This window comes from Sebastes umbrosus, chromosome 3, assembly GCF_015220745.1.
Source record: "Sebastes umbrosus isolate fSebUmb1 chromosome 3, fSebUmb1.pri, whole genome shotgun sequence".
Lineage (NCBI taxonomy): Eukaryota > Metazoa > Chordata > Actinopteri > Perciformes > Sebastidae > Sebastes > Sebastes umbrosus.
The window spans coordinates 25545772-25573636 of record NC_051271.1 but is presented as its reverse complement, the minus strand read 5'-3'; the positions used below and the strand labels follow the sequence as shown (position 1 = coordinate 25573636).

Here is a 27865-nt window from a genome sequence, read left to right as displayed (position 1 = left end):
CACAGAGACCATTAACTGCATTTACAATAATGCACAGGCAGTTTTGACAAGAGGAGACTTCAGTACCACCAGTCTTTGAGAGAGAGAGAGAGATAGAAAAAAAATACATGATAATAGACCATAATCGTGTTCAGCAATTGAGTGGAAATTAATATCCTTTTATTGCAAAAATGGATGAGTGAGTGAACAAAGGGATGAATGAACTGAGAGCATCAGATCATCTCATTGACATGGCAAGAAAATGTCCTGTTTAACAAGTTTCCTGCAGAGATTACCACAGCGCCCATGGTGTTCATCTCTACATTTAGAACATGAGAAAAGTGATCTTTTGAAGTCGAGGGGGGATTCAGAATCACAGCGCTGAGTAATAGGGTATTCACTTTAATGTGTTTGAGTCAAAAGCCCTGTGAGTCACAGGGCAGAGCTGTGATGTCTAATGTTAGGGCTACAGTGTGGTGCCACAGGTGGACTGTTATAATGTACATTTTGGGAAAAGACACACTCATCCGAATGCTATCCCATGGGGGGGTCTCAATGCTGTGTGAAACAGATTGAACAAAGTGAGAAAGGGGAAGTAGTCATTTTGATCACTCTAAACCATGCACAAGAAACTTGCTGCTTCCAGAAAATGTTTATTTTGTTCATAAACTTTTCATAAAAATAACAACATCAATATTAATTTAAAGTATTGTAGAAACTGTGTATGTACAAAATCTTTACTTGAACAGTTAATATAACTTAAGGCGAGTTAAATTTTTGCAGTACCCTGTTGGTGACAATTTCACCAAACTCTCAACATTTTTTTTTTTTTTTTTTTTCTTTTTTTGCTAAAGTGAACATTTCAGCATACAGTATCTCCAGCAAAAGACACCAGGAGTTCAAACCCTTTCATGGTAAAGTCCAAGGTAAAGTCCACAGAAACTCGCAGCAATGTGTGCTACCTGATTACTCAAAAGCAATGTTTATATGATTCGCTAGTCATTTCTAGCTTTGATTAAACATACTTCTGTACATACTGTAAAATCATTTTTTGTACCACAACTAGAGTACATACTGGTCCCTTTTTAAATCTAGATCAGCAGTTCAATGAAATAACTCGTATCATACCAACAGTGGGATGAAGTGCGAAAATGTTTCTGATATCAAATTGTAACATTTAAAATATTGTGTTACTAAACAATAGCCCTCGAATACCAAGACATTATTAATGATTTAGAATACATTTCACCTTGATAAATGACGCTCAAATGTGATAAATGTAAAATATACAGTTAGCTATAAAAATACAAAGAAGTACAGTAATACAAATATATTTATTTTCCATTTATGATATATCTTTCACAATTGTAATAATCCAAACAATTGTAACACAACACAAAGACCAATGACAAAAAACACTGACAGCCAAATGATAAGAAGTTAAACAAACACTAAAATTTGATCAAAGATGGACAGCTTTATGGTCAGAGCCATAAATATGTTAGCCTACATTCATGTCAATAACCCTCACTGTGGGGGTGAAGGAGTACCTTGACAAGTGGTTGATATTCCACTTAAAGGAGAAAAAAAAAAAAAAAAAAACTGACATAAACATGCATTTTTAAGAAACATAGTCCAAACCATTGCTCTAAGAATGCTAAAAAGCAGAAAATAAGAATCTTAAATGGAGATATTTAATAATCTGTAAGTGCAATCCATCTATAGGCTCAGAGGCGATGGAGGTTTTGGAGCTGTCCATGATGAAGAGGTGCTGAACAGCCAGTCATGCAAATGCTGCAGCAGAGAGGTTTGGCTCTACTGACTAGTAACAGCAACAAGTCACTGTTGAGCTGACTTTTACAACCTATGCATGTTTGCATAAAGTCAGCAGCAGCAGCAGGCAATAAGGCCGAAGCAGACCTCTCTCTCTCTCTCTCTCTCTCACTGCTCCTCAAAAAAACTGGAAAAACCTCTTGTGCCAGTCAAAACCAACTCAGACAATCAACCTAGCTGGCTTATCTTATCCAAGACGGAAAGATCCTAATATATATATAAATGTGTTGTTGTGGACACACACAAGCCTTTGTCTTCAAATCCCCTCAGGAAGAGTGAAAGTCCATGCTCCAGCGGTGGTCACCTGTGGCTTTATTTCCATCTTCTCCTTCTGTTTCAGGTGTACGCGTCCGTGTCGTTTCCTCTCGTCGCTGCGGGCGAACCTTTTCCCGCAGGTGTCGCAGGAGAACGGCTTCTCTCCGGTGTGAGTCCTGGTGTGGGTGGTCAGGTGGTCGCTCCGGCTGAAGCTGCGCAAACAGATGCGACACTGGAAAGGTTTGTGGCCGGTGTGGATGCGGATGTGCCGGTTGAGCTCGTCGGAGCGAGAGAAGCGCCGGTCGCAGCTCTCCATGGGGCAGGTGAAGGGTTTCTCTTTGGGTGGACCGTGAGAAGAGGAGGTGGAGGGGGTTTTGCGTGCTCTTGGTGGCTTCGTGGTTGCACGGGTGGTGGTGTAACTTTGCGCAAAGGAGTCTGGCAACAAGGAGGAGTAGAGGATGGAGTCTATGGTGCTGGGTAAAGCTGGTGATGCGTATAAGGGATCGCACTGGTTGGATGGTTCTGGGAAAGGTTTCAGGTTGGAGTTGGAGGAGAGACCCATGGGAGGTGGAGGGAGGTAGTTGTAGTTGTAGCTCTGAGAGCAGGTGTCAGAGAAACACGGCTCCTGTTTGATACCTCCCTCCACTTTGAACTCCATCTCCTGGTTGTTGTTAGTGGGACAGATTGGTGGGAATGTGTCCAAAAGTTCCTTAACATCCATTTGCTGCTGGTCAGGAGGGAAATCACTCGACATTGGGAATGTTTCTGTGTGGAAAGTGGTCTCCAGACATCCAGACTTACTGAAAGACCCCCACTCGTAGCAGCTGCTCTCAAACTCGTTTTTCACCACGACTGGGAAAGAAGCGGCCTCTGACTTTGGTTCATCCTTCTTCTGCAGGTTTGGAGTAGCTCTGGAGGAGGAGGAGGAGATGAAGCTCAGCTGAGAAGAAGAAGAAGAAGAAGAAGTGGACGGGTCTTGGGCCTGGCACGTCTGGTCTGGAGAGTACACAACAGCAGGTGGAGTAGAGCCAGAGCAGGTGTAAGGTTGCCTCTTGATGTCTCCAAAATTGCCATTGCTGCTGTCCATTTGCACAGGCGATGGATAAGTTCCTCTGCTGTGTTGCACTTCTGAAAGTGGCAGTGTGGAGATGCCCACGATCTCGGTGATCATATTGAGGAGTGTTTCGGTGCTGCAAGGCGCTCCCTGAGATGCCTCCACATAGAAGCTGCCAGAGTAGGCGAGAGAGGAGTAGCTGATGTCTTTTGGACACTCGCAGGGGTTATTAAAAGCAAATTCAGAGTTGGAGGCTTCGGTTTTGAGGGTGGCTGGGGTTCCTTCTGTTGGATTATTAAAGAGAGAGAAAACTTTGTCATCCCGAGTGTATAATGTTTTATTTATATATATAGATATATATATAGGGACAGATGTTGCAAATTAGCATCCACTATATATAAGCACTATGATACTGGCATCAGATTTTTAAGTTGTCTAAATACATTGTATTGGTCCCTATTAAATAAACCATGAATATATTTGAGAAATCAGTGCAAAATCAAACGAGGAAAGAAAAAAAAAATCGGCGTTACATAAACACTCATGCGTATTTTGGCACAAGGATTAAAGATGCCTGGTGGATATATACACGATTTACACGAGTTGTCTATTCCCTGTGGTATATTCAACACAAATTCTCATGCACATTTCTATATATCGACAGTGCATTATTCTAGATGTGAACTCACTCACCGTGGCCAAACTGGGCAGGTACCCCTCTCTCTGCATCCACATACACCTCCTGGTTGTCTTTCCGCGCGCTGTTTTCCATCATTCCCAGGGAAGAACTGTTGCAATTGTCAAACTGAGGGTAAAAAGAATCTTTCGCATTCAAATCCATATTGTTCAACATACTGATGCACTTAGAAAGAAGTCCGTCTCTCTCTCCACAGGGAAAAAAAAAAAAAGGTATAGAAGGGAAAGGGAAGAAAAATGTGAAATAAATTATGCAGACGACTTGTTTTTCTTTTCAATCCTGCACCTTTTTGATCGTTTTTCAAAAAAACAAATGATCCAAAAAGTGGTCAAGAGGTGTAGTAAAAAATATATATATTCCTTTTCGTCTCTGCTCGCTCCTCGGTGTAGGTAGGTATTTGCTTGCTGTGGATTTCACATCAGCGACTTCCCCTCTCTCTCCTTATATACACTTTGGCAGCTCCCTTGGCCCTCCTCCCCATTCATCAGCTCCAGTGAGAGGATTCCCCGCTGCGTGTAAACTTCATGCCCATACATGGACCAGAGGATGTGACGGAGTCCCCCCTCCTCTGGTCCTCCTCTGGTCCTCCCTCCTCTCCTCCAGGAGACTGGAGACTGGAGACAGGGAGTCTGACGTTGCAACAAGTGGAGAGTCCAGTGATGGTTGGATGGTGAAAACGGTGTAATGTTTGGTATTTTACCACACAGTAAGGATTTATCATGTTCAATTAAAAGAATATGAAAGTAAAGACAGTCTCGTTTCTCTTGGTGTCGCTCTACAAATGTCAGAAAATCATCGCAGGAGGTGAAACATCTCCATCCTCCATCATCCATCCACCATCCGCCGATTTTGAGTTGTGACCGTCCTCTCATGGTGTGAGAGGTGAGACATGGGAGACAGAAAAGTGGACATCAAGGCTGTCTGACTGACTGGATCGCTCACAGGACATTCAGGGGGTGTAATGGGAAAGTAACGAGTAACGTGACAGATATATACTCTCAGGGAGTCTTACAGTGTTGGAATAGGGAAATCAGAAATTAAAAATAAGCTATGTGTATGAGGTTTAAGGTGGAAATTACAAGACAATTTTATCATCTTATTATAATATTCCAGGATAACTTGAAATAGCTACTCAGCCATATATATGCCTATAGGTCAGATACACCTTTATGGGAGCTTAGTTCACAAAACAGCAACAAGTTTGTTCCAAAAGACGTTTAAACACTTTATGAAAATGTAATATAATCTTATATTATTTTAATATAAGCTATGAAAACAAAGCGCTACAGTCATTCCATCATACATTTTAGAGAGATATTGGGGCCTACAGTTGCATGTTATTATATCATCTTATTATAATATTCCAGGATAAATTGAAATAGCTACTCAGCCATAGGCCTATAAGTCAGATACACCAGTTCATAAAACAGCAACAAGTTTGTTCCACAAGACGTTTAAACTCTTTAAAAAACTATGAAAATGTAATATAATCTTATGTATTTTAATATAAGCTGTGAAAACAAAGCGCTACAGTCATTCCATCATACATTTTAGAGAGATATTGGGGCCTATAGTTGCATCTTATTATATCATCTTATTATAATATTCCAGGATAAATTGAAATAGCTACTCAGCCATAGGCCTATAGTCAAATATGGAAACCAGTTCACAAAACAGCAACAAGTTTGTTCCAAAAGACGTTTAAACACTTTAAAAACTATGAAAATGTAATATAATCTTATATATTCTAATATAAGCTATGAAAACAAAGTGCTATAGTCATTCCATCATACATTTTAGAGCGATATTGGGGCCTATAGTTGCAGCAAATTACACTGCATGTCGTAAAGGAGGTAATAATGAAACAGATAAAATATCATAAAAACGTGAAGGAATATTAAGATGCTATAAATATATAGTGCAAGGTCAGTATATGCAATCATCAGCCATAATAGTTTTTTTGTTCCTTGAAGGTCGCAAAGAGCAGATCAAGTTAAAAATCACCAAACTAAAGCAACACATGGCACATCAGGACAGAACTGTAATAGAAAATGTGTTTGCCTGGTGTAAGACGACCTGCTCTTTGTAGACCTGACAGCCCACATTGTTGATCTGTGCAACTCAAGGCCGTGTGACAGCTAAGTGATGCTAATGTACAAATGTAATAAAGTAAGACAAAAGCGACACACTAAAGGAAGGTTAATTAAACCATTTAATTCTGAGAAAACTGAACAGATGATAAAATATTCTTGTCTTTGAAGTATAAGCACTGGTTCATTAATTAAAGGCAAACACAAGAACAACCTGCAGTCCAGTTTAACTACTTCTTATCTGCAGCCAGACTGCCTGGCCTACACATGTTTTCTATCAGTTTAAACTCTTCTTGTTAGTCCTCTGCTTTGATTTACTATCACTGCCTCTCTTGTGGTCGCTGGAAATTGTGGTCGCTCACACCATCAGGGCAGAATAACAGCAAAGCTGCCGGTCTAAACGAACCCTTGGCCTTTAAAAGCATTGAAGGGAGTCGATAACACCCCTGAGGTGTTCAGTGGTTGAACCCAACTGTTCACATGACATTTCAACCCCCAAAGCATTTTTTTTCTGTTTCTCATCTGTTGCCGGGTGCACACCGTGGTCACACTTCCTATTACAAAAAGTCGATAGTCTTTCATAGGACGCTGCAGCCTGCAGCAGACCTCTGGCACCTATGGTTGGAGGTTTCAGGACCACGGAGAGCGACGCTGCAGCCGCATTCAGCCATGTAATCACACATGAGACCAGAAAGCACACTCACACTTTACTTTCTCTTTATACACACCATGCTTATACTGGGGCTCTGGATTCATGTTGAATGGCGTAAAATCAACCCCAATAAGACTTATGGGACATTCTAAATCACTACTAACACAATGATTTGTGGGAAATCCGAAATTAAAAATAGGCTATGTATGAGGTTTAAGGTGGAAATTACTTTATTTTTATTATTATTATTATCATCTTATTATAATATTCCAGGATAATTTGGAATAGCTACTCAGCCATATAGGCCTGTAGGTCAGATACACCAGTTCACAAAGAGCAACAAGTTTGTTCCACAAGATGTTTAAACACTTTAAAAACTATGAAAATGTAGTATAATCTTATATATTTTTAATATAAGCCATGAAAACAAAGCGCTATAGTCATTCCATCATACATTTTAGAGAGATATTGGGGCCTATAGTTGCAGCAAATTACGCAGTATGTCGTAAAGGAAGTAATAATGAAACAGATCAAATATCATCAAAACGATCAACGTGAAGGAATATTCAGATGCTATAAATATATGTGCAAGGTCAGCATGCAATCATCAGCTATAATAGGTTTTTGTTCATTTAAGGTCGCAAAGCTCAAAATCAGCAAATTAAAGCGACACATGCCACATCAGTGTTCACAACTAACAATGATTTGTGTTAGTAGTGACAGCCTCCTTTCAAGCAGCTCACAACAAGAGTATGCTCAGACTTTCCAACAGCATCTCTTCTGATCCCTTACATGTTTTAAATGGGTAATATCAACTTCTGCCCTCCAAGAGGCAATTTAGAGTCCCTACATTTAACCTGCATCAGGCTAAAGAAAGCTTTTGTCCATCAGTCCATCTTGTTGATAAAAATAATAATGAATGTGCTGTTAAAGACATGTAAATCCAGAGGACAGATGGTAATTTTTGTAATGGTTTATGTATGAATAATTGTGATGTGTTTTGTTTTTTGTCTGATGGGTCTTACTTGTCTGTCTGTTTATGGTAACGGTATGTCTATTGTATGTGTACTTTTTCTCAAAATGAGCTGCCTATGGATGCAAAATGAATTTCAGTGCAAACTAACATTAAAGTTGTATTGTATTTTGCATTAATCCTTTATTAGCAATATGCAAAGGCATTACGCAATAGAGCTGGGCAATATATCGTGACATGAGACTATAGATATCATCTTAGATTTTGGATATCATAATATGGTATTGGGTGAGTTGCCGTAAAGTGGGACACTGCCTAATGTGGGACACATAAGCTCCGGTGGGTGTAGATCTTCCTCAAACAAATAAAAGTCAATAAAACTATTGATATTTAATGTCTTTCTAATATGCCTAAGTGCTTCAAAACTATTATAGTGTTTATTCATTATTTATTTATTACTATTTATAGTCATATTCTTTGTTTGATGATGTTCGATTCTCCATGTAACATCCACACATAAGCCTAGGTTTTGTTACAGCAATGACATTGTAAGTGGTAAAATGACTGAACATGGGATTGCACATTTAGCCTTGAGTGTTTCCTACATTAATTACGGTGATTTTTAAGCCTTTTAACAGACTTTTCAGTGTCCCACATTTCGGACTTGACTGTCCCACATTAGGAAATCAAGATTTGTCTGAGACAACTTGGCAGTAAGAGTACTAATATGGCTACCATTTCTTTTGAATGTTTCTTTTGAAAGTTTGATTAGGACACAACCTTGGGATTTCGCAGTGGTGCTGGGTTTGGATTTAATGTATTGGCTTTATATCACACTATGATCCAGAAATCTGAAATGCAAAAAAATGTCCCACATAGGCTAATTCATCCTAAGCGTTGTCTTTTCCTGGATTTAAAGGCTGTATTACAGTAAAGTGATGTCAATTTCTGAACTTACCAGACTGTTCTATTATTTGCCCACTTAGTCATTATATCCACATTACTCATAATTATTTACCAAAAATCTCATTGTGTAAAAAGTTGCATAATTCCTCTTTTTTTTGTGCTACTTTACACTTAAATTCCACTACATTTCTGAGGGTAATATTGTACTATTTAATCCACTACATTTACATATTTGACAGCTTTAGTTAATAGGTACATTTTAGATTGAGATTTTACACAGAGAACATATGAACAGCCTCTAAACTATGCTGCAACCCACATACTGACGTTAAAACTAGCTCCACCTTGACCAGCTACAACCTTAAAGTACTGACGTTATATATAATGATCTAATAATATAACACTGACAGGAGCCATTTTGCAATATTTTAGTAAGTTATTTTAATACTTTGATTTGGGTAAATGATCTGAATAATTCATCCACCATCAAGAGGAATGTATTGATGAATGGACCCAAGCTATTGAAAATCACTACCTTCACACCGCTACAGACATCATTTTACCAATAACCACAGATTTCTTTTTAAATGTACTGAAAGGGCTCCTGTGAGCTCGTAGCTCAGACCATTTGAATAGTATCCAAGGGAGATTTGTTGTGGACAAGATTAATTGAGGATATAAAAGCTTGTCGGCTATATTGAATACAATATATTGTGACTACTGCAGCTCAAACGCAAAGAGACTATTAGACATAATACACAGCCTGCTTATACCAGACTACTCCGATTTAATGTTATCTCCTTCCATACTGAAGGAGACGCGGAAAATGTATCAAAGGATCTGTGAGTCGCTGCCCTGTCATCTTTTTAAGGCAGTGTATGATAATAGCATATAAGCTCTTTCATTGCAGCAGTGACATTCTCCTGAACAAATCGTTTTCACCTCAGATGTGCACTCTAATTCTAGGCCCAGAGATGTTTAGCTTTGAGGGACTGCCTCCAAGTAATCCAGAGTCTATTAAAACCAATCTGATCACACAGAGTTCAGATCACGAGATGCTGTTATGATAACTGCAGTGTGGCTAACCTCTCTCCTCCATAAAATGCCACAGCACAGGGACTAAGTAATGGATTTATGTAATGTTAGCACTTACTGACATTATAGCGCAGGGGTAACTCCATACCTGTGAAAGCTAAATGAAAGCCTTTGTTTTATTCCATCGCATCTGAGCACAAAATGCTGCTGTTTCTTGGGGAACGGTGCGGTAGGTTGAGAAAGAATGTAGAGCAACACAAAGTTAGGTCCATGTTTTAACAAGGATATTGACTTCAAAAGAGGTTCAAAGTACTGGCTAAGGACAGAAGATGAAACATTGCTTTAATGAAAGGATATGTTGGCACTTCTACTCAATTGAACCTTTCACGAAAGCACCAGTGGAATGCTTTAATATATATATATATATATATATGTATGTCCTGACCTAAAATAAGCTCAACTTGTAGTGTCTTTCTAATTTAGCCAATGTATCAATTTTTCTGTCTACATAAGGTAACACTAAATCTATCTATCTATCCATCTATCTATCTATCTACTTACGTATCTACCTACCTATCCATCTACCTACATACTTACCTACCTATCCATCTACTTACCTACTTACGTATCTACCTACCTGCGTAGCTACCTACATACCTATCCATCTACTTACCTACCTATCTACCTACCTACCTTCCTACCTACCTACCTACCTACCCACCTACCCATCTATCTATCTATCTATCTATCTATCTATCTATCTATCTATCTATCTATCTATCTATCTATCTATTTACCTTCCTACCTACCTTAATGCATATACAGCCATAAAGATGGACGACATGACAGCTCCCCAAAAGTGAAGCCTATACTGGTGGCTGGCTGCGGTATAGGTCATTCAGCCAACCTCCTCCGTGTTAGTGTATGGGACATGGGCCAAACTAAAAAGTCAAATTACACGTCAAATACATTTTGACGTCATTTTAGGTAGTTCTTATCACGCTGATGTATGTTTAAGTGTTTATTTGTCTGATAAGGTTGGTTTTAATTAGTTATTTGATGCTATAAAAATGGGGTGAGACGTCATGATTGGCAGCTGTGAGACTCTCTCGCTGACAAGCTGCGGCCATGCTCGGCTTGCGATTGGTTTGGGCGGGTGACCTCAATACTGCGGCTCCACCGCCCAGTCACTATACTGCACAGATTCGGGCTCCAAATGACGTCAAAATCCTCAAGATGGCAGCTCTTATATCCAAAATATTTTGGCTTCACAGTGAGAGAAAGCAGAGACACGTTGTCCATCTCTAAACACTGTGAGGCTGTGCTTTGAGCTAAATGCTAACGTCACCCATGCTACCATACCATTTAGTATGCCAGAAAAAGATTTACTATGTCCCAATACATAGTATGTCGAATGCAGTATGCTAAACATACCAAGATGTCCAACTACATCCGGTCGCATTTTGCAGTATGCAAGCCAGCATGCATTTCTTGCTATTCTGACCCACAATCCTCTGTGCAGCCGATATATGAGCAAGAGGGTCAAATTTAAAAGGGCAATGCTATGATGAAGTAGTATGTCCCAATTGTATGCATACTGCATGCTACAGTACGTACTTTGTAAGCACAGCTGCAGTATGTATTAAAAGTAAGTGCGTTAACATGCAAACATTTGGTAATGAACACTAAACACAAAGTACAGCTGAGGCTGGTGGGAATGTCATTAGTTTGGCAAGTATTTGGTCATAAACCAAAGTATTTGGGTTTAAAATTTACATTTTGACCTGATGGTTCTAGAGGAGAAGTCAGAGGATCACCACAGTGATTACAGTTTATCCCGAGGGGGGGCTTGAATGTGTGCAGCAAATTTCACGGCAATCCACTTTACAAGTGTTGAGACATTTCACTCAAAACCACAAATATTAACGTCATGGTGGCGCAAGAAGAAAAGTCAGAGGATTCATCATCTGGGAACCATGAATGTCTGTCTGTGTTAAAGTTTATGCTTATCCATCCAGTAGATGGTGGGATACAGAGGATAAGTGAAAACTTTGACCTGCTGGTGGCGCTAGAGGAAAAGTCAGGATCACCAAGTCAGTACGCTTCATCCTCTGGGCACCATGAATAAAATTGCATTTTAATCCATCCAATAGTTGTTGAAATACATCAGTCTGGACCAAAGTGGTGGAGCAACATACCAACATTGCGATTCTAGTAGCATGGCTAAAAATGCTCCTGAACAGCAAAAACACAGCTTCTTTTACGTAAAATAAGTCCTGTGTTTACTCTCTACATGCTTAAAAATATCAATATCCTGACAAAAACAGACCTACTCTGACTTGCATTTAAACTGTCAAACAGAACACATTTCTGTAGATTAAATTGTTGATTACATTACTCCAGCTGTATTGATTGTGTGCTTGATGCCTATATTACTTTCATTCCTGAAGTGAAAGCTTTGAGCCCTGCAGGGAGAGGTAAATACTTTTCTTTATACTGCATATGTAACCCCTTGGCCGTGTTATTTTCAGGTTCACTCCTGGACAGGGTGTGGGAGTTGTGCTTGCAGGTGGGAGCCTGATAGATTGAAGAGGCAGTGAGGAGTGACTGCCCTCTGAGATCACCGCCTGCAGATGAAGGATAGGGTGGACAGTCATGTCTGTTCTATATTTTACTCATTTCGACTTTTAATATTATTTTTCAACGTTCATTTGTGTTGCAATAGGAAAAAAAGCTGCTATGCTGACAACACCAAGCTAATCTAACCCAGTAATACAACATCAGTTGTCTCTAGTCTTGTCTCTTTACTTTAACAAGATACTTGTACTTCAGACAAAGCTGATACACGTGATCTACGAGCTGTGGCATGTTGTTGATTTTGCAAAACTGTGTAGCAGTCAAGCTATTGACAAAACCTAAACGCACATCAATGGATGGTTTTACATCTAATTTGGGTTAAGTCCATGTTAGAGTTTAGACTTTCAACTCCCTATGAGCATGAGATGATGACCTAGAGACCAGATGTGTGCAGAGGCCACTCAGCAGTAAGGACGGCAAAATCACGGTTACCATTCTTGTTATCATTATTGCTTTTGTTCTGAAAAACACACTACGCCGAATCAGATAAGTGGAGCAGGTTCACGCTCTATTGAAAATCAGTATCCAGTTTCTGTTCATCTATGGATTTGCAATGGGAATTCTCAATTTAGTGTACAGTACAGCTCCACTGTTCTCCATTTTCTCAGAGCTTTTAAACCCAGACTAACTTTTGTCTCAAGACCAGAAGAACTGAAGCGTTCAAGTCTGCATTACTACTCATCATTTTGTACTTTTAATTCTTGCTTCAAAATAAAATACATCTCACTTGATGTACAGTAGCTCCTCACAATTTCAATGCCTTGGCATTTTGTCAACCAACTATGCAACCCACACTGTTTGAGAGTAAATAATAGAAGAACCTTATCCATACCAGGAAATCCACTGAGATGCAGAGGCTGCCATTTGCTGTTTGAAATAAAAAAGCATTTCAAACCTACAATGATCTGGAGAGGATGAATACAAATTCACAAAACCTGAGCTTTAAAAAAATAAAATAAGGTAGGCTACAGCTTTGCCTGCATCCATATAGTAATGAAATGCATAAAGATCATACAGTACATGCATTTACATTCAGCCTCAAGTGCTGTGTTGTACTTTTGAGTAATGCCTTTTTAAGTTAGTGGATGCAAAGCAGATTTTTTTTGGAGCAATCCTTAGAAAGCCAGGGTTGCACAAGAGCCGGAGAAATCCATCTGCCTCCCCCAAATCACATTCTGACATGTCTCACAGTCAAATCTCCCCCCAAGGCGCTAGATGAGGGAACATCTTCAATCTAAACCTGGATACAATAGGGCCTGTAAGACACCGCAAAAATGGATTGGGAGTGCTAAAACCACAGAAACCTCTGCCGGAAACACGACTTTCTATAAATACAAGATACTCGCCTCAGCTGCCAAGTTCGTTATTTTCTCTCCCTCACTCTCTCTCTCTATCTCTCTCTCTCTCTGTCATGTTGGGCTCTGCATAGTTATATATAATACATCATCATTCAAACACTGGGCAATTGAAAAGAAAAATAGCACAAATAAGAAAAATAAAAGCAGCGGAAGCGTGGTTCTTCTTTTGAAGGAACATCTCTCTCCTGCTCTTCCTCTGAGAGTGGGAGTGGGTTAGGGAAGCCCGGTACCAGGCCCCGATGCTGCTGCTGCTGCTGCTGCTGCTGTTGGTGTGGCAGGTTTCCCGTGCGATCCAAAAATACTTTCGCACTCGCCCACTTTGGTCCCCAGCCGCCTGTACTCTCTGGTTCTACAACAGGGATGGGTGAGAATCATATTCAGCTCTCCAATCGTGATTGCGGAATGCCCCAGTGTTTCTTTAACCGTGCCCCCAGACTCCTCCACACACATTGCACTCGCATGGCTCCCACCTTGCCCTCTTCTCTGCTGGATCCATGCTTGCAGCACTCTGACAGTCAAATTCTTGGGCCTGATCCAGCTACTGTACCTGCTGTTACCTAACCACTTGGACATTTTCAAGAGAAATCCGTGAAAGAGAACAGTGAATTTTCATATTTTCCAATGTTTGATTCAAACTAAAGAATGCCTTCACTCCCAGATAACTGATAGTATGTTATAACTGTGTACAAATGCAAATATCTGTGCTTTACCAGATGCAACAATCCCCTTAGACTGAAGCTCAATACACAAAATCACTATCATGCAACATGGGACTAATTGTATGTACTTTTGACCAACACAAGTTAACATCTACATATTGTAGTCTGTGACTCATCTGCACCCACACTGATTTCTATTTGTTGCTCGTTCCCCCTATCCATTGACACCACAACATGTATGAAAACATATTAATCTTAATAATTAAAAAGCATTATTTCCATCCCTGCTTCATTGATGCACGTGCAGCCATTAAAGGCAATGCAAACAGATTCAAACAAATAGCCAACAGCAGACATGTGAGGAAACAGATGAAGAATGTTAAGAGCTTGCAGCTAACAAAAGTAACTATGGAAACGGCCAGCTCTACATTGCACTAGCTTCCACAGCTCTCTCCAGAAATAAAAACTGTTGGGCTAAGAGCGAATCAGGTAAAGACAAAAGATCCCGGGTGAACCTATTTATAGTGGGCCTTACATAACATACATAGACCTATGTTGGCTGAGGCAAGTTTGGTGCTCAACAGCGAGCTTCTGGGGGGCAAAGGCAGGGTACAGACGGAGAGCTGGAGATGCTGCATCCTGGAGGGTGTTTTACAGAAAGACATGAAGTATAAACAGCAATTAGGCCAGTGTGGATGATGGCGACTGAATTAAATAGAGGAAGGTTGGCTTGTTGTTTTGATGTCAGGGAGAACAAACACTGTTATACCGTCCTGGGAGGGCAGTGATGTCAACGCCAGAGTTCCACCAACAACATTAACATGCGGCCAGCTAATGAAAATGGACACATTAAACAATTCATAGCCATGAGGGATACACAGAGCCAGAACATGGATACGTCACAAGGAGCAGAAGTTCATAGGCAGTTTGCTCAGAAGGCCTTGTTTATTTGTATGGGAGGCAAAAAAGTTGTGTCAGAGGAGCACACACACACACACACATATTATACTATGGCTTCAGGACAAAACATCTGACATCTCCGGTGAGATGATATGAACATATAAACCCACATACGCACTGAAAACCTGTGCGAGCCACTGTAATACAGGAGCAGTGATCATCTAAAAATACAGCCTGCCACCATATCTTAAATCCAAATTGAGCCATTAGCATAATTATCCACTTAAACTGCTTTAATTCCAAGTAGCTCTCCATTGTAAGTAAAATGATAGCTAAGCTGTATTCAAAAAGCCTCTTTTCCACTCACAAATGCCTTATTAATTAGCTCCCTCTAGCATAAGTTCCCAGTAATTACATTCAATACAGCAGTCAGTGCTACAAGGGGGGTATTTCCAGCAACTATTAGACAACTTTATAATTACTCTGCAGATGTATAACGATTTCCATCATAAAAAATATTATATTTCAACACCGAGCAGCGGCCATTTGGACAGCGCATACTCTGCATGTTCAGTGCACCCTCTAGTCATTGGTAGTAGGCAATCACAAAATATTCACTATATAGAAGCTCTGATAAGGTTGGGATGATATGCAAATGAATACTCCCTGACTCATCTGTTTATTATGCAGTCACATTAGTTAGCTCTGATGCTGTTTGGCTATTATCCCATCTCACTGTGAAAAAAGGGTCTTGGGTGAGGGGGATGGATTGCGCAGTGAGTGCTTTAGTCACACAGATTGTCCGCACTCTTCAAAGAAATAAATGCATTTTCGACTGTAGTTGCATTGAGGGGATGTGGAATCCATTTCCTCTGAGAGAAACGGCGAAAGGCAGAGGATATGGCTCATCTGTGTTCAAATCCCTTGACACCGTGCTTTGCGTTAGCAGGTCAAAGGGTCAAATGATGAGCTTGTGTCTCCCACGACTGAGCCCGGAGGCAATCATTGCACATTGATACATCATGTGTTAGTTTTTTGAGATCTAAAATCACAATGATTCAGCCAACTGAATGTTTCACAATGTTGAAAAAAAAATGCTAAAAGATGGATTTGAAACCTTTTTCCAAGAGGCATGGTGTTTATTTGTGTTTGCTGTTGATCTACAGTATCTACTGTACCGTGAATCATGAATAGGAATACCGAGGGACATACTGTAGCTGCTCATAAATGTGGTGAAGCTACAGATCTGTGGCTTCACAGCCTATCTGCCGTTCTGCTAACTGATAGAGGCACTATTTTTAGCCACGCAACCTTAATGCACCATGCTAAGCCTTCAACTATACAACTGCACATCTAGCCCATTCAAAGGATTCATGAAAGTGTAGAGGTTGGAGCCCAGTGGTCATGCACACAGACTAAGAGCCCGTATCACTGCTCCCAGTGCCTACGTTTTTATATTTGGTGTCAAAGTATTAATAAGAACATTGCCACCGTTTGCCCCGGTGTGTGAATGTATGCCAGCACATGTCAAGGAGTGAAAAGAATTTCCTATCTATGTACTCTCCATGCCTTTTGATTTTAGCTAATTAGGCACCAAGCCCTCACAGCAACTGCGCTCCATGGAAACCATGTAAAAAAGGCAGATTGACGTCAGCTAGAGGCCTTCGAATGTGCCATCTGACAAAAGAAAGAGGACAGGGCTGCTGTACTTAAGGTCACAGCGTGTTGAAGCTACTGTCTGCTCTGACTGACAGAGGAGTGCAGACATCGGACTGAACATGAGGAATATTGACTGAAAGCTGGATAAAAATATCCTGTAATTTTAATTCTCAACACTACACGCTAAACAGGGGGAGTTTAGGTAAATAGCTGGAACTAGAGGCAGGTAACAATTTTGACTACTTAGTAATATTGCAAGCAAATCAATCGAATTTACTATTGTTAAAGCTGTACATATAGGGTATGAGGATAAAATACTCTGGCTCTCCACTGTACGGTCAAACGGTCATTAAATATTACAACTCTTCCATCATAAGCTTATTCATATTTCTGGGATAATATGCACCCTGAGGCATTTATGGGAGTATTAGAAAGATTTGAAAAATACAAGAAAAAGGAGCCCTGGTAAGGATTTCATCTACCGGCAATAAGAACGTCACTAATACAAGATTATACAAACTACCTGAGATATAAAATGTGAACAAATTCAAAACCTACTCATGCTGACTGATGTGCATTTACCATACATGTATGTACTGTATGTACTCTTTACTTTTACTAATCGATTAATCGAGAAAATAATCAAGAGATTAATCGACAAAGAAAATAATTGTTAGTTTCAGCCCCAGAGATAATTAAGGACATTTATCAATTGTGTTTGCAAAAAAAGATTACCGTGTCAGCTGATACTTTCATCCACAGCAACTCACGAGTAGTGATAGAATAATCACCCTGTGTGACAGTGTGTCAGGGTCTGAGCCGTAACTACCAAGCTCATATTACAAAGTAAGGACAGGTCAGGTAGAAGGTCTCTTTTTGGTCTATTCAAGCACAGATTGTAGCTATAGGCTTAGTTTCAATAAATAATTTTGCTTACATTCATGGAGGTAACACACCAACATTACCAAAAAAGTACACAATGACATTTTTTTTTATTTAAACCATTTATTGTTTTTAACGAAACAAAACCAATGTCACAGTCAATGTTGTATTCCCTGCCAGTCAAACCACAGGCGATGTGTACAAAACATGGCTGCTTTTAGAAGTAGTAATTTTAAAAATGTTGAGCAAGACTGTATAGAACTGTGATCAAACATTTAAATATCAAAATGACTGAACATTAAGACAGAGAATTGAGGACGTGATTAAAAGAGAAAATGGCACAATAAAGAATAATGGCCGTCACTTATTTTCCCAGATAGAGACTTGTGGACCAGCGGTTTCCTGCATATTACAGAAAAATACTGTAATCACCTGTCTTGACATTCCATATTAAAACCGTATGAAGCAATGAAGTTGCATGTGGAGTTCATTAAGTGTCCTAAATGGAACTTAAGTATATAACTGAAGCACTAGATAGTACTTGGCTTCACATACGTTAAAGATAGCTGCACTTACACTTGTTTGAAATTGCCCTTCAGAGAATACCTGTGTGTGTAACCTGTTATTTTAATTAAAAGGTTAAGTGACGAAATGTGACCATAAAAGCCTATTCTTTAGCTGAATCTTGTAATTACAGTTTCTGTCAAGTTTCATCAACCAGACAAGACGCATTACTATATATTAACACCTGATCATGTTGTTCATTCAATCACATCCAGCTAAATGAAGGCCAGTATCTTAGAAAACATGAGATGAGATGTACAGTATCAGTACTGTTCAGCCATCATTAATACTGTCAGGGCTGACCAGCCGGTAAAGGGGTGGCTTCCTTGGCCCCTGCCAGTGCTGTCGTTGTACTGTTCCCAGATATACCCTGTTTCAACATACTGTCTATAAACATTATTGATGATGTTAGTCCTGAGTTCCTCATAAAGAGCAGCTGCCTTCTCTTGGTTTGGCCCTTCTGTGTTGCCGTAGTGGTGCAGGGCCCTGACCGCCAAGTAGTTGATGTTAATCCATATCGGTCCCCTCCAGTAGGGGGCGTCGTGTTCTGTGTTTCGCTTCATATACATGGGATCGACCTTAGAGATTGAACGCAGGCCGTAGGGTGTCCACAGCTTGTTGGAGTCTCCCATGTCACGTAAGATATGTTCTAGTTTGGGTGAATCAGGTGTAAGAATGTGCAGTAAGAAAGGGAACAAGCTAACATAACCCAAAGCGTTAACATACTGCAACTTGGGGGCCCGGTGGACCGAGCGCACAAGGCGTGCCACAGGGAACTGATGGCGAGGTTGTCCGGGAGGCACGTACACCTTCTCCTGCTGTAAGGACACAGCCTGGGTGTGGTTGCCGAAGTCACAGAAAGCACGAAGTTGATCCGACCAGTGGAGCTCATTCAGCAGGTTGTTGTCACGGAGCACCTGGTGGGTGAGTTCGTAGTCCTGATGGGGCTCGCCTAGAAGCTGGGCTATACTTGCCATGATGCCTGAGGACAAGGCCATCCAGCAGTGTAAATCCACATGGCGCTCTTCTGCTGATGGGTGTGAGGCCCGAGGGTAGTCATCCAGCCCTGAGGTCAAGGTCTTGGGATTGAGGAAAAGATTGGTGTCCTTGTCACGTCCACGCCAGCGGTAAGAGTTTGGTAGGGGCCCTGTCTGTGTCGTGTTGTACCATTCAAACCAGGTTTTCAGTCTGGGGAAGAGCCGTCGGAGGAAAGGCAAGGTCAGTTGAGATACCGCGTCGTCTGGATTTGAAGAGAACTGTTCAATGAGCTCCTGAAGAGCTAAGAAAAGAGTAGGTGGGTTGGCATTCTCGTTACGCTGAACTACAAACTCAGCCGGGACTTTACTGCGAGCCTCGTCTCCCAGGATCTGCTCACGGGGGATCCAGCCCTCCATATTCATCAGGTCTATCCAGTGGGCAATAGCATCCCTCGTCACCTGGGGATCCCACTTGCTCAGCAGCAGCTGGTGAAAGCCCTCATCCCAAAGGAATCCTCTGGGAAAGAAAGAGCGCGATGGCACGGCAGTGAATAAAGCACTTTCAGGGTACAGGAGCGGGTATTCGTTGTAGACTGACTGCACCACTGACTGGCCATAGAAGTAGCCCAGTCCACCTAACATGTTGCTGAGCGCTGCCTTGCCAAACTTAATATGTGCCTGACTAAAACCTTTGCTCTCAAGCCCAAACGTCTTCTCAAACTTTGAGTCGAACTCGGCCTTCCTCCTCTCCAGCTCCTGAGTCATGATTGAGCTCACGAGTTGGTTGGGACGGCTGTGGAAGCTCCCAGACTCGAACAGAACTTCGATCTGGAACGGAGTCTGGACGGTCACCTGGTAAACCACAAAGTCACTCTCTTTCCTTGCCTCCGCGGGTTTCTGTTGGTTTTGGTGGTGGGGGGGCTTGTAGGTGTCTACAGCTATGTAATGCCTCTTCTCACCAGAAGGAGAGCTGTAGACAAACCTGCGGTTCAGACTCTGCTTCACAATGTCAGTCAGCTTCTCCAAGCCAGGAGAGACAGTCTGAAGATAGTTGTAGCTGGAAAGAAAAGAAAGTACTGTTAACCGTAATGTGTTTTCAAAACCTATGAAATCAAAAGCAGAAAACACAAAGTAGCTTATAGTCAGTCACTGACACACAAGTGATCTCAACTGTGCCTAGCTATGTTTGTGAAGCCCTAGTACGCTGCGTCATAATCTGAGAGTCCTCCTGAGGGTCTCATATTGTACTGGTGACTCAGAGGTTAAGTGACCGGTCACGGTAAAATCAAACGTTAAGCTCCCACTTATACATCATCACCCATCTTCCTACAACAAATTATAATTCAAACAATTCTTATCATATCTATCAGTGCATACTGTACCTTTTTCATTTTGCTATGCTGGTCTTCTCTGGCCCTCATGAAAGTGTGAAATATTGGCACTCCCTGTGGGTGTTGCTAGCAGAGAGTCCTGATCCACTCAGTACAAACAATACTGAAACGCCGACAGTTCCTTCTGAAGGTGGATAAACACCTTTGCTCAATAAAGCAAACAGCTGAGCCATTTCAGAAAAAGACTAGAGCCCTTATGGAAAGGGTCTGCTTTTCTTTGGCTTTTCAAAACGTTATATATAATGTATATCCTGCTATAATGTATATCAGGACATTCAGAATACCTTCAGAATTAAGAAAACCTAATTCCTCCAGTGTGCTTTTGGATTAACAAATTGATGAAACAACAGCTGAAAATCCTGCTTTTGCTGCCATCTAGTGGTTGGATATTCTTTTTACCTCAGTAGTAATATGGACAGCACAACATGACATTACTACTGAGTATCATTCAAAGACTGAAGCTGGGAATCAATAGAGGTCCAACAGACCTCCAGACTTCAAATAGTGAATTTCTTCTGTTTAAGATTTGGTGACTCATCAATCGTCGCGTGCATTTTTAATGCATGAATCTTCTAATCTTGTTTTTTTTAGCCTTTATTTAACCAGGAAATCCCTTGAGATAGAATCTCATTTCCGAGAAAGACCTCATATGCAGTTTAAATGTCCACTGTTCAGCTCTGCTATCTGACAATATATCTTCTCGCCTTTCTATGGAGATTTATCTACATCTGGCTTTTCATACTCTCACTGATTGATAATTGAACCATTTGGATCCGTACAGCAAAACAGAACGATATCAAGTTCATTTAAAAATATATATTGTAGTTAACCAATTGCTGCAGGCAATTCATATTTCCTAATTGTCAATTATCTCTGCTGGATATATTTATTCCTGATAAAACTGATCACTTGCAGTCATTCTCAATATGTTCGCTCCATCTTCCTCGTCCATGATCACTCTTTTTTGAAACTGCCTCTGACTTCACCTTTTACTTCTGTATTCATGCACTTACCTTGCATATTTGGCACTGGATAATTCCCCGGTCACTGGCTTTCGGAAGGTGATCTTAAAGTTTCCGAGCTCCTCTGAAAAACCAGTGATGGATGCGAGGCGGTTTCTGTCCTCAACGTGAGCCTCCAGTGAGCCCTGGGTGTCTGCTGCTGCGTAAAACATCAGGGAGATGACTGGCGCTTGAGGGGCCGAGCTCTGGTGAGTAAACACAAAAAAGCCTACAATTATCAAAACATGTAACAGAAGGGTTGGGCTGTCCCGAATACCATTTTCACACATAACAAACAGTGATATCCGTCTGAGAATAACTCATAATAATGAATGTTGAATATGAATAATGAATAATGCTGTGGGATTATTCCTTTTTTCATGGGCTATTTGGGGATTTATTCATTATTATAACATACTTGTATATAAAAAAAACAAAAAACGAGACATTCGAATACTGATTTGGAGGCTGATTACCATGGCAACGTTCGAAGCTTCGAAGCATTCGGGTCAGCCCTAAAACAAATGGTAAAATATATGTGGGTCACATCTGCATAGAAGGCTGAATAAACAGTCAGTGCTCACATGCTGTTTGGCAGTGATCCTCGAGGTCCAGTCTCCTCCGTGGCTCCCTCCCATCCTCTTAACAAACTCCGTAGTTAATGTGAAATCGTTGTCTCGGATTTCCTGGACGCCAAAGGTGATCCCGTCATGCATCATCCAGCCATAGCCTTGCAAACGATCCCCTTGCTCACAAGTGTGCCTCAGGTTTACATCCATGTCAGAAAACTGACGCATCCACATCATACCTGGGGAGATATTTAACGATGAAAGTTATTTGGTTGTATTGTACAGCACGAAAGATGCACAAATATATAATTTGGAAAATAAAAATGAGTCAACAGTTTCACATAAAAAGGTAAGTCCCAAAACTCACTGGCTACGTGCACCATGTTACCAGCCAACTGGGTTTTGAGAACAGCAACACTTAATTAACTGTTGTTACTCAATATTGGAAAATGTAGTCCACTTTATGCTGTCAACTAATAAACAATATTGATCGTCCAAATTGGCTGACAGGGTAAACAGCCGTAGGAACTGTGGCCAAAATTTACTTGAATTTGACAAGTGTCTGGGCTTGTTTCCCACCATTTCCCTGATCCAGAGCAATTAAACACTCAAGATTTGATTAATGCAACAAAGCAAATATTTTGTGAAAGCAAACAATTAAATATTAAAGGGGAATTCCACCCTAAAACAGATTACAGTATTCCAATGACTTGAGACATTTTTGTGTGGTTTTGACAGTAAAGATAACATCTAGAAAACCAAAAACTTTCTATGTATGTACATGTACACTTTTTTAAATTGTTATATCAGCATAAAGCTTTGTCTATACTCGCAAGCACTCACAAACGCGTTCATGCTCAACGCGTTGTTCCTTTCAGTATTCTCCGAAACGCCAGAGGGCATATAAACAAAATATTCTGTGAAGAAGCAAAAGAGTGTGACCTGCAATTTACTGTAAACTCATATCTCATATTCATGGACATACTTTATCGCCTTTATATAATCCCTGTAAAGAATGGAGTCAAGTATTAAATGTATTATAATGAAAAGAGGGTTGAAAGGTTTAATATCCTATAAACAATTTGATTTGGCTGGCAAAATATTTACTCAAATTTAGATTTCTAAGATCTCCTGCATTTAAAAACAAATTGGCTTTCTTTCTAATTCAGTATTTTACTTCGGAATTTAAGTTATTTGCTTTATTGTGGCAGTCATGTTTGAAAACCTCCATGCATGCAGCGGGCGCCTAGTTACAAAAATTCAGAAGTGCATTGTGGCAGCTGCCAATTCTCTGGTGTTTGCTGTTGTTTCCCTTTTCCCTGGTGTTTTTTTTTGGTTGAGTTGCTGAGTGATTAGAGGGTTATTCAGTTCACCTGTTGCGCAGGGTGTGGGGACTGGCTCTTAAATGATAGTTGAGAGCAGCTTGGTGCATTCCCCTCTTGGCCAATCAGGGTGTAACGACGCCCTTTCTGTAGGGCTTAAAAGAGGAGGGAAACTGCACACCCAGTGTCATTCTGATCTCTCCTTCACTCAATGCAACATGTGTTATCAGTTTTATCAGAAACTCTGGTCTGTTTTGGGCCCTTTTGGGATTCTGTGATCTTTGTGTTTTGTTTGTTGAGAGTGTTGACTCTCCTAGTTGGGGAAACAAGTTAAGTGCCAACCAATTGGGTTACCTGCACTGGGACGTTTAGGTACTATTTGTGCAACGATCTGGCTTGCCTTACAATAGCCTAACGCCTGAAGGCTGTATTTTTGTATTCTATTCATTTGTTGATTTTCAATGAAACCCTTTATACCCATTTCTTTTAGTGTATTTTATTTGGGAAAACTTTAAAGGAGGGTAAAAGGAAAAACACAAACCAATATTTCAGTTTCCTTAATTGTTTGTTAATATAGAGGTATTTGTTCATTATTGAAGAGGCATTTGTTCATTATTATTATTAAGAAGGCATTTTATTTTATATTATTATGTGGATGGGAACTGTTTTTCAGTCTTAAAGTCTGGGGAACTCAGTACCGCCACAGCATGACCAAGCGCTGCAACAACCTGCGAAGCCTTCACGCTTACGTACAATACGCACCCTTGCATCAGGGACACTACGGCGACCCGGCTAAATACTCATGTTGTGATAGAAGATTAGTTAAAGATTGGTTATATAGTGATGTCTATGTCACCACATGACATCTTCACTCATCCTGATCTCAGCCTCTCAGAGATTCACAAATGAAATCTGATCTGTACAATATTTAACAATAAAGTTACTTTGGTTTGGATTTCCCTTTAAACAGTTGGATTTTCGCTTTAACTCTTTCCGCCACAAATTAGGAGAAGATTCCTTAAGATGTCAATGTCATTAAATTTACCAGGTTACAAAACTGACTCTTTTGAAATTTCTCTTTTGAAATTGAGAGGCCAGGTTGCCCTTGGAAAAGAGATTCTTAATCTCAATGGGATTCTCTTGGTTAAATAAAGGTTAAATAAAATAAATAAAAACAGAGCAGCTTCAGCTCGACTCTGAACGTGTCAGCCTACCTGTCACAATTGACCTGGGACTCCTGGTCTTCATGCCAAAGTAGACCTGAGGCCTGTATGAGCCCCAGAACCTCTGCGCGGAGACCTTGGCACTGCTGCTATTGGCATCCAGGACAGGGGGTGACGAGTGCAGGGTCACCACCCGTTTGGCCAGGCTGGATCGCATGTAGAGGGCGTAAAAGAACCAGATCAGGCTGAATATGCAAAGGCCGATGGAGATGTTGATGAAGACTTTGCCAATGTCAACTTTCTTTTTCTTCTCTTTACGGTGAAATGCAGGGGGCTTCTCATCTTTCCTCGGAAGGGGAACAGCTTCACTGCTCACCACCCTCTTCCTCTGCCGGCCCATCCTGCCCTTCTGAAGCTGGAGACAAGAGGAGGAGGGAAGATATCTGATTTAATAGTCTAATTCTGTGTATAGCGATGAAAACTGAAAGGTAACTGAAGGTCTGTTTCAAACAGTGCTTTCTTATGCACTTATCAACCAACCATCGAACCATCCAACTGATTCGTGCTTTTGACCTATATACAGTAAATAAATAATACATATAAATAAATAATATATAAATACAAATTACTTGAAATTGACTTGACTTTCATGTGTGCTGGCTTGTTATGTGGTTGTCTGATTGTAACAGTTTTTTGTTATCAGGTCTACCTTTAAACATCCTGATCTCAATGAGGCTTCCTGTTGACCTTGTTTTTTGCACTATCCCCTTTGCTGCTGTACACTGCAAATTTCCCCACTGCGGGACTAATAAAGGAATATCTTATCTGCTTTTTTTGCAGGACTGTTGTATTAGACAGCATTAGTTTTACTTGTATGCATAAATTCACATAGGAAGTGTGTTCTTTCATCAACCAAAGCAGTGGGAAATACTACCACTACTACTAAAGTAAGATAAGATAGGATATTCCTTTATTAGTCCCGCAGTGGGGAAATGTGCAGTGTACAGCAGCAAAGGGGATAGTGCTAGAAACAAGATGCATCAGCTAACACAGTAAAAAAAAGAGCCAAAATATGAATCATTTAATAGAAGGAAGTATAAAAATAGCAGCAGTATATACAGTATTGACAATAAACAGACTATTAACAAAATTGCACAAGTGGAAAATGATATTGCACAGTGAGAATGAATGAATGAATGAAAGCATATACACAGTATAATATGTTATTATAATAACATCTCAGATAAAGACAGACTTGCTGTAGTGAGGCTTGCAGCAGCCTGCTGCATCACACGTTGAGTCCACGTCATCTCAGCCTCACTGTTACCTTCAGGTTAATCCTGCATGGTGTATGATGGGACGACCATGCTATAAATAAACACAGCGTCTCTGCAGTGCCTCTAATTCAAGAAGCACCCACCGACACCTGTTTAACCCCCCAGCAGCACTACATCCTGTGTGTAGCTCTCCTCTCCTCTCCTCTACGCCCGGCAGCAACGCGACGGCGCCTATTGGCTGCTACTCGCTGCTAGTGTAAGCTAACGCTCGTTTATTAACCAAACCCGACAGGCTCCAGCAAAATAATGTGGCTTTAATTAGTCAGCAGCTAATCAAATACGGGTTTAATTATCAGTTCTAGCTTCATGTTCATTGAGCAAATGGTTACCAACCTGTCAACAATACCAGCAGAGTCTCAGCTGCTCATCATCCGCTGCTAGCTTACTAGCCACTTCCTGGTTGCCAACAAGGCCTATAGAAAGGAGGATAGGACACGCGTCATCAACGCGTCATACTTCCGGGAGTATTGCACTTTTTGTTTTTATTATTATTTCATAATGACAGCAGAAAACATTAAAAACATTTACATACAAAAGAAGCATAGCGAAAACATAAACAAAGCTGTGCCAAATATATAAAAGGACAACGGAAATTAAACAAAACCAACATAAAATAATAATTAAAAAAACACAATAAAAATAAATAAATAATAATTAAAAAAAAGACCACGCGAGAGTATGACAATAATTTCACTTAAAAACTTTAAAGATATTGCATACATTCATTGTTTTCATTGCTTTTTTTGTTTTGTGAGGAAGAAATTGTTGACAGATCCATTTCTTTCAGAAATACAAAGAAATTAGGCTGGCAACTTTTTTTTCTTTCTTTTATTATTATTTCAAAATGACAGTATACATAGTAACAACAGAAAACATTAAAAATATTTATATACAGAAGAAGCATAGCGAAAAAACATAAACAAAGAGCTATGCTAAACATAAAAGGACAACAGAAATTAAACAAAACCGACATAAAATAATAAAAGAAAACAATAAATAAATTATAAAAAAAGACCACGCGAGAGTATGACGATAATTTCACTTAAAAACTTTAAAGATATTGCATACATTCATTGTTTTCATTGCTTTTTTGTTTTGTGAGGAAGAAATTGTTGACAGATATAATTCCATTTCTTTCATAAATACAAAGAAATTAGTCTTTTTTTGGGGTAAATATACACTTGTGAATGTGGAACTTTGCGAGAATTAGAATTAAATTAATAAGACAAAATGCATTACTGTCTTTGTCACTGTAATCATAGCAACCAAATATAATATTTCTATAGTACAGTGCAAAATCTGAGAAAATGTTAACAAGTATAAAATTATTGACATCTTTCCGCAATTCACATGTAAATTTACAGGACCAGAATAAATGAGAGAAAGTTTCAGAATGTGAACAATTTACATCTATATGTCACTCTTTAACTTTTGTAAGAAATGTTTCACTGGATAGAATCTGTGGATAAATGACACCTCTTTTATTTTATCTGTTAGAAGGAACTTTTGCAGTAAGGACCAAACTTTCTTCTAGTCAATATCACCAACAAAATTATTCCAATAAAAGGTTGCTGCCGGAGTAAAAGTCTGGTCTGTACTCGTCGAAATTGAGCCAATCAAAACACACGACCGCAGCTTGAGTTACACTGCGCATGCGTAATACCCCATACAACAAGACCCGTGTCCTAACCTCCTTCTATAGGCCTTGGTTGCCAAGGTTTTTTTTCCTTGGAAGTCAAAGTTAAGTCCCGCCCTACTCGGCCTCTGATTGGCTAGTACTCGATGCCTTCTTGGTTTGGATTGGTTACGTTTAGGTACGGATATCAGAGTAAGCCAATCAGAGGCCGTGTAGGGCGGGTCATGCCTTCGCCATACTAGGAAAACAAATATCACTTGTTTCGACTGACGTGTACTTTTTTATTAATATTAAACAACATAATACATTCAGTATACATGGCACAGTATACTAACA

General features: G+C 40.1%; 2 protein-coding genes across 3 annotated transcripts; both read right to left on the bottom strand.

Annotated features, from left to right (window-relative positions):
- Positions 1 to 124: 124 nt before the first annotated feature.
- LOC119483528 (early growth response protein 2b) lies at positions 125 to 4280 on the bottom strand. The gene is made up of 2 exons (XM_037761733.1): positions 3815 to 4280; positions 125 to 3405 (listed from the first exon to the last, which is right to left on the bottom strand). Exons 1-2 carry the CDS (start codon positions 3972 to 3974, stop codon positions 2069 to 2071), a joined length of 1497 nt encoding a protein of 498 aa, XP_037617661.1. The 5' UTR covers positions 3975 to 4280; the 3' UTR covers positions 125 to 2068.
- A 13392-nt stretch (positions 4281 to 17672) lies between these two features.
- Positions 17673 to 26341, bottom strand: mogs (mannosyl-oligosaccharide glucosidase). 2 transcript variants are annotated; one of them, XM_037765072.1, is made up of 5 exons: positions 26227 to 26341; positions 24608 to 24971; positions 22087 to 22310; positions 21515 to 21708; positions 17673 to 20167 (listed from the first exon to the last, which is right to left on the bottom strand). In XM_037765072.1, the coding sequence occupies exons 2-5, from the start codon at positions 24954 to 24956 to the stop codon at positions 18397 to 18399; spliced, it is 2538 nt and encodes an 845-aa protein (XP_037621000.1). In that variant the 5' UTR covers positions 24957 to 24971; positions 26227 to 26341; the 3' UTR covers positions 17673 to 18396. The 2 variants fall into 2 exon arrangements, with proteins under 2 accessions (XP_037621000.1, XP_037621001.1); XM_037765073.1 differs by lacking the exon at positions 26227 to 26341 and adding an exon at positions 25884 to 26142.
- Between the last annotated feature and the right edge of the window lie 1524 nt (positions 26342 to 27865).

Excerpts from the sequence above, each read along its gene's own strand:
- LOC119483528 (XM_037761733.1), bottom strand. The coding sequence starts at position 3,974 with ATGTTGAACAATATGGATTTGAATGCGAAAGATTCTTTTTACCCTCAG. Across the intron at positions 3,406-3,814 it reads ACCTGCCCAGTTTGGCCACG|AAGGAACCCCAGCCACCCTC; the intron begins GTGAGTGAGTTC and ends ATAATCCAACAG.
- mogs (XM_037765072.1), bottom strand. The coding sequence starts at position 24,956 with ATGGGCCGGCAGAGGAAGAGGGTGGTGAGCAGTGAAGCTGTTCCCCTT. Across the intron at positions 22,311-24,607 it reads TCCCAGGTCAATTGTGACAG|GTATGATGTGGATGCGTCAG; the intron begins GTAGGCTGACAC and ends ATATCTCCCCAG. Across the intron at positions 20,168-21,514 it reads TCCAGTGCCAAATATGCAAG|CTACAACTATCTTCAGACTG; the intron begins GTAAGTGCATGA and ends TTTTCTTTCCAG.